Source organism: Pelophylax lessonae (assembly GCF_965119305.1).
Source record: "Pelophylax lessonae genome assembly, chromosome: 10".
NCBI classification, from domain to species: Eukaryota; Metazoa; Chordata; class Amphibia; order Anura; family Ranidae; genus Pelophylax; species Pelophylax lessonae.
In genome coordinates, this window is record NC_138777.1 from 155,379,300 (window position 1) to 155,393,244 (window position 13,945).

Genomic DNA, 13,945 nt, shown 5'->3' on the forward strand with positions numbered 1-13,945 from the left:
GGCAGTGGACGGTGTCAGCAGGGCAGTGGATGGTGGACTGTGTCAGTAACACAGTGGATGGTGTCAGTCAGTAGAGCAGTGGAATTTGTGAGTAGGGCAGGGGATGGGGTCAGTAGAATTTTTATTTTTTTACAATTTTATTTATTTTTTACAATATTTTTTTTTACAATCTTTTGGAGCCCTTTTGGGGGCTTTGGTAAAATATCAGGGGTTCCAATAAGAACCCTGATATCTCACATAGATTCCTTAGTCCCTTTCTCTGGAGTCTCAGCTGCACTAGGCAGTGAATGAAAGGGGAGTGCGCTGTGCTGAGCAGCTTCCTGTTCATTCACAAACTGGACCACAGTAAACACAGTTTACTATGCTTCAGTTATAAATAAACACAGTGAGTGATCAGTACTGATTACTCACTGTAATCATTCAGAAAAGGAAGGGGCTGGTAAATTATATATTTACCGGCACCTTCCCTGCTCTCCATCCTGAAACATCCCCCGGTGTGACTGCAGCAGCAGCCTGCAGAAGAGGAGGGTAGCTGGAAGCGCTGAGGGAACCTGCACCAAATGGGTTATTTACAGTGTACACGCCTATGTCATCCCGAAAAACAAATCTGATTGGTTGCTAGAAGCTACATTTTGCAAATTCTTGTTCTTGCATGTCTTTTATAAATACAGTGCCTTGCCAAAGTATTCGGCCCCCTTGAACTTTGCGACCTTTTGCCACATTTCAGGCTTCAAACAAAGATATAAAACTGTATTTTTTTGTGAAGAATTAACAACAAGTGGGACACAATCATGAAGTTGAACGAAATTTATTGAATATTTCAAACTTTGTTAACAAATAAAAAACTGAAAAATTGGGCGTGCAAAATTATTCGGCCCCTTTACTTTCAGTGCAGCAAACTCTCTCCAGAAGTTCAGTGAGGATCTCTGAATGATCCAATGTTGACCTAAATGACTAATGATGATAAATAGAATCCACCTGTGTGTAATCAAGTCTCCGTATAAATGCACCTGCACTGTGATAGTCGCAGAGGTCCGTTTAAAGCGCAGAGAGCATCATGAAGAACAAGGAACACATCAGGCAGGTCCGAGATACTGTTGTGGAGAAGTTTAAAGCCGGATTTGGATACAAAAAGATTTCTCAAGCTTTAAACATCCCAAGGAGCACTGTGCAAGCCATAATATTGAAATGGAAGGAGTATCAGACCACTAAAAATCTACGAAGACCTGGCCGTCCCTCTAAACTTTCAGCTCATACAAGGAGAAGACTGATCAGAGATGCAGCCAAGAGGCCCATGATCACTCTGGATAAACTGCAGAGATCTACAGCGGAGGTGGGAGACTCTGTCCATAGGACAACAATCAGTCGTATACTGCACAAATCTGGCCTTTATGGAAGAGTGGCAAGAAGAAAGCCATTTCTTAAAGATATCCATAAAAAGTGTCCTTTAAAGTTTGCCACAAGCCACCTGGGAGACACACCAAACATGTGGAAGAAGGTGCCCTGGTCAGATGAAACCAAAATCAAACTTTTTGGCAACAATGCAAAACGTTACGTTTGGCGTAAAAGCAACACAGCTCATCACCCTGAACACACTGATCCCCACTTTATGAAAATTCAACCCCAAAAAAATGTAAAAATCTAAATTTTTTAACATTTTCGGCCAATTTGTTTTATGCTACCTATGTTTGGTAAAAAAAAAAAAAAAAAAAAAAAAAAAAAAAAAAATCGCAAAAAGCGTATTTTGATTGGTTTGCGCAAAAGTTATCGCGTTTACTAACAAAGGGAAAGATTTTTGTCATTTTTGTTGTTTTGTTTTTTAACGCGTAATGGCGGCGATCTGCGATTTTTTTTGCGGTACTGCGACGGACAGATCGGACCCTTGACTGACATTTTTGACACTTTTGGGGATACCAGTGACATTTCTACAGTAATCAGTGCTATACATATGCACTGTTACTGTAAAAATACACTGGCAGTGAAGGGGTTAACTTTTTTTGAAAGGGAGGGGCTATGTGTGTCCCTAGTGGCGTGCTTTCTACTGTGATTGGCTGTGGCTTTAGATGTATGAACAGTGATCAATGGTTCTACATAGTACAAACCGTATGATCATCCTTCATACACAGGGGAGAATGACAGGCAGCTTGTTTACACAAGCCGCCTGACTTTCTCCCTCTCCCCCGACGATCGCAGAGTGACCGGAGGACATCGGGTCCGCCGGTCACACGCGCGGGGGGGCCGTGACCACACGGGAGCGGGAGCGTGCCTCCGGCGGCGCGCGCTCGCTACCTAGACCCTCACAGGCTAGCGACGTAGACCTACGTCGCTTTGCCTGTGAGGGGCTGACCACCGACGTAGATAGTCGTGCGGCGGTCGGCAAGTGGTTAAGGGGGCTGAATAATTTTGCGTGCCCAATTTTTCAGTTTTTTATTTGTTAAAAAAGTTTGAAATATCCAATAAATTTCGTTCCACTTCATGATTGTGTCCTACTTGTTGTTGATTCTTCACAAAAAAATACAGTTTTATATCTTTATGTTTGAAGCCTGAAATGTGGCAAAAGGTCACAAAGTTCAAGGGGGCCGAATACTTTCGCAAGCTACTGTATGACTCCAAATACAAAGATGACAAATAAAAAACAGCAAACCGTTTGGTGAGAAAATTTGAAGCTAGTAGTAATATACCTGCATAGCAAAGGCATTCAGAGCAATGGATATTGGTCCATTCTGTGCTAGCCAAGCAGCAATCTCTGAAAAATAATAAAAACAATGAAAACAAAATTACTCATATTTAAATAGTTGATACTTTAAAGTTTGACATATGTAGATCTCCATGGAACTGCAATGCATCTTGTCCATGCATAAGATACTATGGGATACTATAAAAACATTATTTATATTATAAACTAGGAAAACTATTTAGACTTCTGAGATACAGTATCTCACAAAAGTGAGTACACCCCCCACATTTTTGTAAATGTACTTATATCTTTTTATGTGATAACACTGAAGAAATTATACTTTGCTACAATGTAAAGTAGCGAGTGTACAGCTTGTATAACAGTGTGAATTTGCGGTCCCCTCAAAATAACTCAGCACACACAGCCATTAATGTCTAAACCACTGGCAACCAAAGTGAGTACACCCCTAATTTAAAAGTGTCAATATTTTGTGTGGCCACCATTATTTTCCAGCACGGTCTTAACCCTCTTGGGCATGGAGTTCACCAGAGCTTCACAATATGCCACTGGAGTCCTCTTCCACTCCTTCATGATGACATCATGGAGCTGGTGGATGTTAGAGACCTTGCGCTCCTCCATCTTCCATTTAAAGGTTGCCCCACAGGTGCTAAATAGGGTTTAGATCTGGAGACATGCTTGGACAGTCCATCACCTTTACCCTCAGCTTCTTTAGCAAGGCAGTGGTTGTCATGGAGGTGTGTTTGGGGTCATTATGTTGGAATACTGCCCTGTGGCCCAGTCTCCGAAGGCAGGGGATCATGCTCTGCTTCAGTATGTCACAGTACATGTTGGTATCCATGGTTTCCTCAAGGAACTGTAGCTCCCCAGTGCCGGCAGAACTCATGCAGGCCCAGACCATGACATTCCCACTACCATGCTTGACTGTAGGCAAGACACACTTGTCTTTACACTCCTCCCCTGGTTTCCGCCACACACACGCTTGACACCATCCGAACCAAATAAGTTTATCTTGGTCTCATCAGACCACAGGACATGGTTCCAGTAATCCATGTCTTTAGTCTGCTTGTCTTCAGAAAACTGTTTGCGGGCTTTCTTGTGCATCATCTTTAGAAGAGGCTTCCTTCTGAGACGACAGCCATGTAGGCCAATTTGATGCAGTGTGCAGCATATGGTCCAATCACTAACAGACTGACCCCCCCACCCCTTCAAACTCTGCAGCAATGTCCCAAAGACAACCTCTGGATAGGACGCTGAGCATGTGCACTCAACTTCTTAGGTCAATCATGGCGTGGCCTGTTCCGAGTGGAACCTGTCCTGTTAAACCGCTGTATGGTCTTGGCCACCCAGCTGCAGCTCAGTTTCAGGGTCTTGGATCTTCTTATAGCCTAGGCAATCTTTATGTAGAGCAAATTTTTTTTTTCAGAACCTCAGTTCTTTGCCATGAGGAGCCATGTCGAACTTCCAGTGACCAGTATGAGAGCGTTAGAGTGATAACACCAAATGTAACACACCTGCTCCCCATTCACACCTGAGACCCTGTAACACTAATAAGTCACATGACACCGGGGAGGGAAAGTGGCTAATTGGGCCCAATTTAGACTTAGGGGTGTAGTCAGTTTAGACATTAATGGCTGTGTGTTGAGTCATTTTGAGGGGACAGCAAATTTACACTATTATAGAAGCTGGACACTCACTAATTTACATTGTAGCAAAGTGTCATTTCCTCAGTGTTGTCACATTAACATATGATAAAATATTTACAAAAAAGTGAGGGGTGTACTCACTTTTGTGAGATACTGTACCTTCACAAACAATGTATGGTAGGACTCCTAATATCTTACTATAGGCAGTAGCAATGCATTACAAAGTATAAGCGTACTTTAAGGCATCGTAAACTTACACCACTGTCCAGCCTTTCTGTCCTAAGCTACACATACCCAGTACACATTTGCTTACTAAGTAAGAGTAAAAGAAGCACAGTAAAAGAAGGGAAGAAGAAAGAAGACCAGAGGGGTCTAGAATGTCAGAAACCTCAACCCCAAAGGGGGGAGTTGACTTATTTCTTCTCAAAGGTAGGATTTTAAAGGCTGTGAAGTTGTCGTTGATAAGAAAATAACATAATTGTTAAAATAACATCTTTATTTATTCATCAAAAAAAAGAGATAAAAACAGGGTATATAGTTTTACAATAGTATGGGCATATCTGCCAAATCCATACAACATAGATATAGTACTGATAGATACAATACTAATAGTACTGTACTGATAGATACAATACTAATAGTACTGTATCTATCAGTACTGTATCTATGTTGTATGGATATGGCAGACATATTGTTATAAAGATGTAATCTATAAACAAAGTAATGTTACTGCAAATAAGTCAATCCCTTCCCTGGAGGGAATCACTTGGGGGCTGTCAGGTGGATCCCTAACTAACCAGCATTCTTAAGTTATTAACCAAACATTCCTTTAAGGGTGTGTTTTTTATTTATTCTTTATTTTACTTAAAAGGGGTTGGGCAGAGAAGGGACAAAAAAGCAGTCATAGCTCTGCACTGATTCTCTTTGAGCCCAGACCTCAGACCACCAGGAGGTCTCCGTAATGAATCACCTTTATTTCTCTTGTTTTTCTTTTCTGTAACTTTTTATGTCCTGCAATTTGTCCTAATATACTAATAGTGTTTGTATTTCCATTGTAACATCATTCTTTTTTGTTGTATTACTCACTCACATTGAAGTTTATTGTATTTGATGTTATTAGTAACTAGCTTCTCTATTGTAATAAATTTGGATTTTATTTTTCTTTTATTTAGCACAGCGGTTATTCAATAATAATAATATTCTTTTAATGAAAGATACATCAAGGCCTGATTTTGACATAAATAAAAGGTGTCGATCACTTATTATATTTATAATCCCAGATAGGATTAAAGGAATAAGTGAGGTAGTAAATTAGCAAAACAGATGGTGCCCCTTGGTGAGGAGTTTCAATGTTTGGATGATTGGGACTCCTTGTGTGGAAGGCAGAGCTGAACCAGACAATTCTAACTCCAAAAACTAAAAGCGTTATTTAGGTCTTCTTCTTCACCTCTGTCTCCCCTGTCTGAATACCCAGACTAGAAAGCTTCTTAGAACTTTCATTCTTTTTATTTTACCATTTATCTGTACTAATACTTTGATGAGACTGATATGAACAGTATAACTAAAATAAAATTGTACGGAGAGTGAATGAGAAAACATCCTAACTGCTCAGTTGTGCAGGGATGCCGTGCTGCACCGGAAGTGACGAGCGGGGCCGGTGCAGGCGCATTGATTCCTAGGAGCGATGACGTTCAGCTCCCAGGAATCATCGCAAACCAAAAGTGATGGCGTGGGCCGTGGCCGCAGAGGGAGAAAGTAGAAGGAAGGTGATTATATTTTCTTCTATAATAAGGTAAGTGACCAAAAAAAATTGCCATTATCCTGTTACCTGTTATCCATCAAGACTTAAGTTTAAGACAACAATCCCTGCTGTTAATTCAATTAGCCACACACCCAACCAGTACTGTCTTTTCAAGCTTTGCTCATTGCCACAGGGCGTTAGGCTAATGAAACTTTGTGTTTCTAGACTCTGTGTGTGTGTTCCCAAGTGTATTTCAAGCCTTATTCCTGCTCAGTGTCACTGTGCAACTCTATATGCTCTTAAAGCTTCCTGTTTGTCTATTTTTACGTGGCTATTCATTATTGGCTGTCTGGTCATCTAATGCAATATTGAATCAAACATTACACATACACATGTAGATAGCCGGCCAATTTAGATTCTTCATGAGCACCACCCCCTATTTGAGGTAATGTAGCTGCTGGGTGTTGTAATGGTATCCTGCACTGGATATACCATTTTGTCAAGGAACCATTTTGTCTCCAGCAGCCATGACAGTTTAAAAAACAAAAGGCCACTCACTCACAGCCCCCACCCCAACCCCCCTCGAGCTAATTACCTTAAGAATGCAGAGCTTCAAAGAGCTGGCCTGCAAAGAACCTTATCAGCAGACAGGAAGCCTGACAGATGTGTAGGACAGGACAGGCCGGGTCATAAACGGAGCAGATGTTCATTAGGGTTAACCAGAGCTGAGACGTAAATTCCCCAGCCAAATTGTTAATTTGAGATGTACCAATACATCTAACAAATCCATACCCAATTCATAAATGCAGACAGGAACATGACACATTAACAAAAGGTATATATTTGGATGAGAAATAAAATACTGAATGGGACGAGACCATGCATGACCACGCTGTCACATATAGAATGGAAAATAGCGATAAGATATTCCCTGTATGATAAATATATTCATGTTTAATATCGTTTGAAGGCAAATCACATGCTGAGTGAGGAACTAGCAGTTTAAAGAATGTAACCATTACATATTTCGAGATATGAATTCTGTTATAAATCTGTCTAAACGGGAGGTTCCTTGACATTGTCTGAGCCTTAGGGCCGCCCATGGCCTGTGTGTTTATTGGTCAAGGACCTCTGGTGACACCCCCTGCGGTCTCAGAGAAAAAGGAGAGAAGCAGATCAGTTCTCAGGTAACATCACAAAAGAAACATCTAGCAAGTGGAGAACCGATCACTGGCTCAGCTTTTGAAACTCTGATACTACTCAGGACATTGACTGCAAGTATTTTCATTTCTAATTCTTTATCTTATTTTTCTAAATTGCTGAATTGTGTCTCTATTTCTTTGAAACCCATTTTTCTGTAAATATTTTTATTTGCACCAATTTTAAACTTTTTATTATTAAACCTTATTTTGAAAAGTGTTAATCTTGTCTCTAAGCTCTTAATGCAAACTAACCAAAGAACCTGTCTCTTGAAGAGCGCTACTGTCTAGAATAAATCCTCTGGACATTCCTGTCTGCGGTGACAGTGCGTGTTACAGATGATTATTCTAAAGTCATAATTGGTATTTCTAAAATTACGAGTGTCCTCTGGGCTCATCATAACGTAGAGGTGGTGGCAGAGAAAGGGTTAATTGCTTAATTAGCTCGGTGACAATCGCTCTCAGCCTGCTGGCATCTAGATTGTGGTCCCGCAAGCTGTAAAATCTGTGTGCCGGGTGCATCTGAGAGTGGCATTGTTACGCAAGTGACGGCAGGGTGTGAGATTGCCTGGTCCTTGGTCACGAGTTAGTGAGAAGGCAGGGGTCGGATACCCGTCACCGTCACAGGTGTCTCATATGGCACAAACGACTATAATGCGTAGCAGGATGGGCCAAAAAGGATGGAGTAGGAGCCAATTGAGAGATATGATCTGATTCAGACCACTGGGCTAACATAGTATGTTGATTCACCTTGATTGGGAGTAATTATCTGGAAGTTCATGCAAGGCATTAATTACTTGAATCGTCAACTTGCCAACCTTGAATTAAAAATGACAGACATACACACACAGATGGTCGGTTGATTATAGATCTCTCACAAGATAATGATGTTAACGAGATGTTGATTAGCTGCTAAGTGTTATGTGGACACCAGATTTCAGTGCATAGCAGACTGAACCTGATGGGAGTTAATAGGAGCTGTATGTGAGTCAACAGTCTATTGAACCATATCCAGAGTGCCTGGGTGAGGTTGATGGCATGTACCCTGGGTGTTTCTTGTGTGGAAAGGATCCTGACCTTTGCCAAAGCTTTTTAAAATGTATATGTCCAATAAATATACATTTTGTATTGAAATTGGTAGCCCTTGTAGGTGCTTATTCAATTGGTGGCTGTTTTTTGTAAGTTTATTTTGGAAGCACCTCCTCTTATTGCATAGGGTATGGGCACCTCTTCATAACATTCCCAGGATGCATACCCTTGGGGTCCTTTGCCGACATGCAAATACTCACCCCTGATGTCCACAGAGGCCACACATTCTCCCAGAGGGAGGGAGGTAATGACCAACCTGTTGAATTCCATGCAAAATTCTAGCGCACAAATTAAGATAGTAAGGGCTTTCAGATCCAGGATAAGGTGGATACTGTTAGTTCAGTAGCCTCGAAGACTAATAGATTTCCCCAAACTTTGGAAATTGAAGGCATCCCCCTTACTGTGAGGACGACTTGTCTGCAGGCCTGGAGAGCTTGGGAACTCATTAGGATTTAAGAAATCATCAGGATTTATGATTAAACTGGGTCCAAGAAATCTGTTTGGATTTATAGGCCTGTGAGAAAGAGGAGCTCTTTTTGCCTTCAACAAGCTTTGCCGGTTAGTGACTTGGGTATCTTGTTATGGTAAAAAAGCATACTTTATACCACCAGTGACCTCTTGATAAAGAAACCCCCAAAAAGACATTCTCCATCAAAAAGCAATACCATTTTACATTGTTCTGCAGACCAGTATTTTAGCATTTTAGCCAGAGATTCCCCCACATAATAGTCAGGAGACTCATTCTGGAAATGAGACAAGTTAGTTACTCTGGAAGCTGCTGGTTCTTTGCCTTGATGAGTGAGGATATAATGTTGACAAATAAACTCTGTTACACTTTACTAATTCAGTTCTCCGGCCACTCTCTTTTCCTTCTGTCTGGGATTACATGAAGAGACAGAAGGATTTGAGGCATTATACATCCACAGATCTGTGGTTAGTTCTCCAAAATTTTTGGAAAAATCTACCTGCTGAGTTTCTTCAAAGACTGTGTGCAAGTATACCTGGAATAATTGATGTTGTTGGAAAGGGTGGTCACACCAAATATTGATTTTGGATTTCTTCTGTTCATTTACTTTCCATTTTGTTAATTGATAAATCTGTTAAAAACGGAATTTTTGTAAAATCTTACCTGTAAAATTCCTTTCTCTGAGTCCTCCGACAGTCGCCGCCTCTTCATATTCGTCACATATGGGGTATTAGACTTTGCTCCGAAGGAGTAGCTAGGCAACAGAATATGTTAACAATAAAGCTTTAACATATCCCACCCTCAAGGGGTGGTCCCCTCAGTCAATACCCTCCTACTTCCTGCAACCATATCTCAGTTTTAGTGGAATAGCAGTAGAGTATACATTCAAACCCCAAAAGAGGGGCGGGGGCGGCGACTGTCGGAGGACTCAGAGAAAGGAATTTTACAGGTAAGATTTTACAAAAATTCCGTTTTCTCTTACGTCCTCCGACAGTCGCCGCCTCTTCATATTCGTTACATATGGGGACGTCCCAAAGCAGTGCAAACATGAGGGGTGGGAAACGCATCCGCGCCGAAAGGCAACGCAGTCTCCACATCAAAGAAAGGAACCTTACCAAAGGAAGGAAACCAGCTGGGCAACAGCAAAAATAAGTGCTCAACAGGAGCAACAACCCAGGAAAAGACAAAAAAACCAGGGGATACAAAAAACTATCCCAACAGCCAGGAGTCCCCAACAAGGGACCCTAGGTAACAGCCGCACTAAGAACCTTGCGGCCAAAGGAAGCATCCGCCGATGCCTGAACATCTACTTTGTAGAATTTTGTGAAAGTGTGCACGGTCGACCAAGTCGCCGCCTTACACACCTGGGCTACAGAAGCCCCATGACGGCAGGCCCAAGACGTACTCAGAGATCTAGTAGAGTGCGCCTTCACAGGCACAGGGGGAACCTTCCCCTGCAAGGCATAGGCCTGTTCAATGGTCTGCCTGATCCATTTGGCGATGGTAGAGGCCGAAGCCGCCATGCCCTTCCGAGGACCCTCTGGAAGAACAAACAAGGAGTCCGTCTTACGAAAAGACTCAGTCGATTTAAGGTAAACCCTTATCGCCCGAACAACATCCAGAGAGTGCAATCTCATCTCCTTTGGATGTTTAGGCTTCGTGCACAACGAAGGCAAAACAATATCCTCGTTAAGATGGAATTCCGAAACTCGTTTCGGCAGAAAAGAAGGATTAGGTCGCAAGACCACCTTATCCAAATGAACAACCAGGTACGGAGACTTGCAGGACAAAGCCGCCAGTTCCGACACTCTGCGAGCCGAAGTGATCGCCACCAAAAAGGCGACCTTTTTGGACAACATAGACAACGAGATCTCCCTGATCTGTTCAAAAGGAGCACGTTGTAACACAGATAGAACGAGATTCAAGTCCCAAGAGGGCAAAGGATCCCTCCTAGGAGGAACCAGATGCCGCACACCCTGAATAAAGGTGCCAACCAAGGAGTTAGAAGCCACGGGACGTTGAAACAGAACGGCCAGCGCAGACACCTGACCCTTTATCGTAGCCAGCGCCAAACGCTGATCGACACCCGTCTGAAGGAAAGACAGCACACGGGAAACCGAGTACGTGCGGGGTGAAAACCCCCTGGACTCACACCAGGCAAAATAGGCCTTCCAAGTACGGTAATAAACCTTCCCCGAGGAAGACTTCCTCGCGTTGATCAAAGTATGAACGACCTCTGGAGAGAGACCCTTCTCCTTCAGGACCTCGGTCTCAACAGCCAGGCCGTCAAAGCCAGCGACTGTAAAGCAGGATGGTAAATCGGTCCTTGAGACAGTAGATCGTCTCGAAGAGGCAGACGCCAAGGGGCGTCGACCGCCAGATTCACGAGGTCTGCGTACCAGGACCGGCGAGGCCAGTCCGGTGCCACAAGAATCACCGTGCTGCGTTCCGAGTGTAACCTGCGAAGGAACCTGGACAGCAACTGAATCGGTGGAAACGCGTACATCAGCCTGTACTGATGCCACGGGGCCACTAACGCGTCCGACGCGTCTGCCCGAGGGTCGCGCGTCCTTGCCACGAACCTCTTCACCTTGTAGTTGAGGCGAGACGCGAACAGGTCCACATCTGGAAGACCCCACTTCGCGCACAACATCTGGAAGACAGCCGGGTGGAGAGACCATTCCCCCTGATCCAGGGTCTGGCGACTCAGATAGTCCGCCTGCCAGTTCTCCACTCCCAGAATGTGAACCGCCGTTATCGCCGGGACATGAGTCTCGGCCCAAGACAGAATGTCGGCCACTTCTCGAGCCGCTCGGGCACTCCTGGTGCCCCCTTGGTGGTTGATGTAGGCCACCGCCGTGGCATTGTCCGTCTGCACCCGAACCGGGCAGCCCTGCAGCCGGTCCGTCCAGCGATGAAGACAGAGCCTTATCGCACGCAATTCCAGAATGTTGATCGGGAGGGAAGACTCCCCCTCCGACCAGAACGCCCAGAACACCACCCCAGCCCGACAGGCTGGCATCCGTGGTGATTACCGTCCATGAGATAGGACGAAACGACTTGCCCCCGGACACCAACGGGGACTGGAGCCACCACAGAAGGTTTTCCCTGGTGCGATGACTCAACGAGATCTGAAGATCCAGAGATTGAGGTCGCCCGTCCCACCTGGACAGGATCTCCGCTTGGAGACCCCGCGTGTGAAACTGCGCGAAAGGAATCGCCTCGAAGGCCGAGACCATCAATCCCAGACATCTCATGCACGTCCGCAGAGACGAGCGTGGAACGTCCCTGAGGGACCTGACTTCCTCCTGAAGAGTCCTGAGTTTGTCTTCCGGCAGGAAGACCTTCGCCTGCACCGAGTCCAGTATCATTCCCAGATAGGGAAGACGAACCGACGGACTCAGTGTCGACTTTGGAACATTTATCGTCCAACCAAACTCCTGCAGAGTTTGCATTGTGACAGACAGGTCCTCCTCCAGACCCTGTCTGGTCGCAGACCGAACCAGAATGTCGTCCAGATACCCCAGGACAGAAATGCCCTGGGCCCTCAATAATGCCAGAACCGGTGCAAGCACCTTGGTGAAGACCCGCGGAGCCGAGGCGAGACCAAAGGGCAACGCCACGAACTGGTAGTGATCCTCCGCAATGGCAAATCGAAGGTATCTCTGATGACCCTCGAATATGGGGATGTGAAGGTACGCATCCTTCAAATCGATGGAGGCCATGAATTCCCCCGGAACCAGGGCAGCCACCACCGAGCGCAGGGATTCCATGCGGAACTTGCGAACCCGCACAGAGCGGTTCAGAGCCTTCAAGTCCAGAATCGGACGAACCTTGCCCTCCCTCCTGGGCACGGTGAACAGATTGGAATAAAACCCCCGAAATCTGTCCCGATGAGGCACCGGAACCACCACTCCCTGAGCCCTCAGGTCCCGCACCGCCAGGTGCAGATCCCGCAGGCGCTCTGGAGACAGTTGAAGATTTGAGGGAAAAAATCTGCTCTCCGGCCGAGAGAGAAACTCGATCTTGTAACCAGATCGAACGATTTCCAGAACCCATCTGTCCCGCACACGGGCCAACCAGGGCTGAAGAAAACCGAGCAAGCGTCCCCCCACCCCAAAACTGGGTGAGGGCGCCCCTTCAGGCCGAACTGTTATGGGCTGCAGGTCCGGATTGGCCGGACTTCTGTTTCCCAGACCAGGGCTTCTTCTGAGAGCCTTGGCCTTTGAACGGTTTGCCCTTGTAGTGCGGCCGAAAGGCACGAAAGGACCCCTGAGGGGGCCGAAAATTAGCATGCTTCTTCCCAGAAGCCCCCTTAGCCTTGGGGAAATGGGGCAAGAGAGTGCTCTTACCCCCGGTGATCCCCTTAATCAACACATCCAGGGACTCCCCAAAAAGGCGAGACCCATCATAAGGCAGATTGGCTAAGGTCTTACGTGAAGATTGGTCCACCGACCAACATTTCAACCAAACCAGGCGGCGAGACAACACCGCCACGCTGTGCACACGTGCAGCCAACGGAATCAGGTCCAGGTCCGCATCACACAGATACATGACACCCTGGTGGATCTGATCCACCATATCCAGGGTCGCCGCCGAGGCCGAATCGGCCACTAGGACGCGCCTAAGCATCTGCGTCCAACTTGCGATCGCCTGGGCCGCCATGAGAGAAGCAAACAGAGCCTTAAGCATAGAACCCGTAACAGAATAAGTATGACGGGCAAGAGACTCCAGTCTCCTATCCGTGGCATCACGGAAAACAGGGGAACCCTCTGCAGGAATCGCAGTGGCTTTGTTCAAAACCGCAATTGCATGATCCACTGGCGGAGGCACACACCACCGTTCATCAGTGGCAGGCGAGAAAGGATAACGCAGCTTGAATTTACTTGGTACCGCAAAAGGCTTGCGCAGATCGCGCCATTGATCCTTAACAGCGCGCTGAAAATCAGCATTGCAGGGAAAAACCTGCGGCGTCCTGCGTTTCCTCTGCGTCCCATAAGCCGCCAAGGCAGCGGGGGGACACACTTCGTCCTGTAAACGTAGCGTCTGCTTAATGGAAGCAATCAACTCATCCATGATTGCAAGCTCTTCAGGCGAGCCAGGGGGAGA

The 13,945-nt window shown here is 45.4% G+C and overlaps 1 protein-coding gene across 1 annotated transcript in view; it reads right to left on the minus strand.

Moving 5' to 3' along the window:
• The window catches only part of CTSF (cathepsin F), a 123,946-nt gene that overhangs the window by 13,762 nt on the left and 96,239 nt on the right, over positions 1-13,945 (minus strand). The window contains exon 11 of the mRNA XM_082269579.1: positions 2,682-2,746. Coding sequence (XP_082125705.1) covers positions 2,682-2,746 — 65 coding nt within the window. The remainder of the gene's footprint in view (positions 1-2,681; positions 2,747-13,945) is intronic.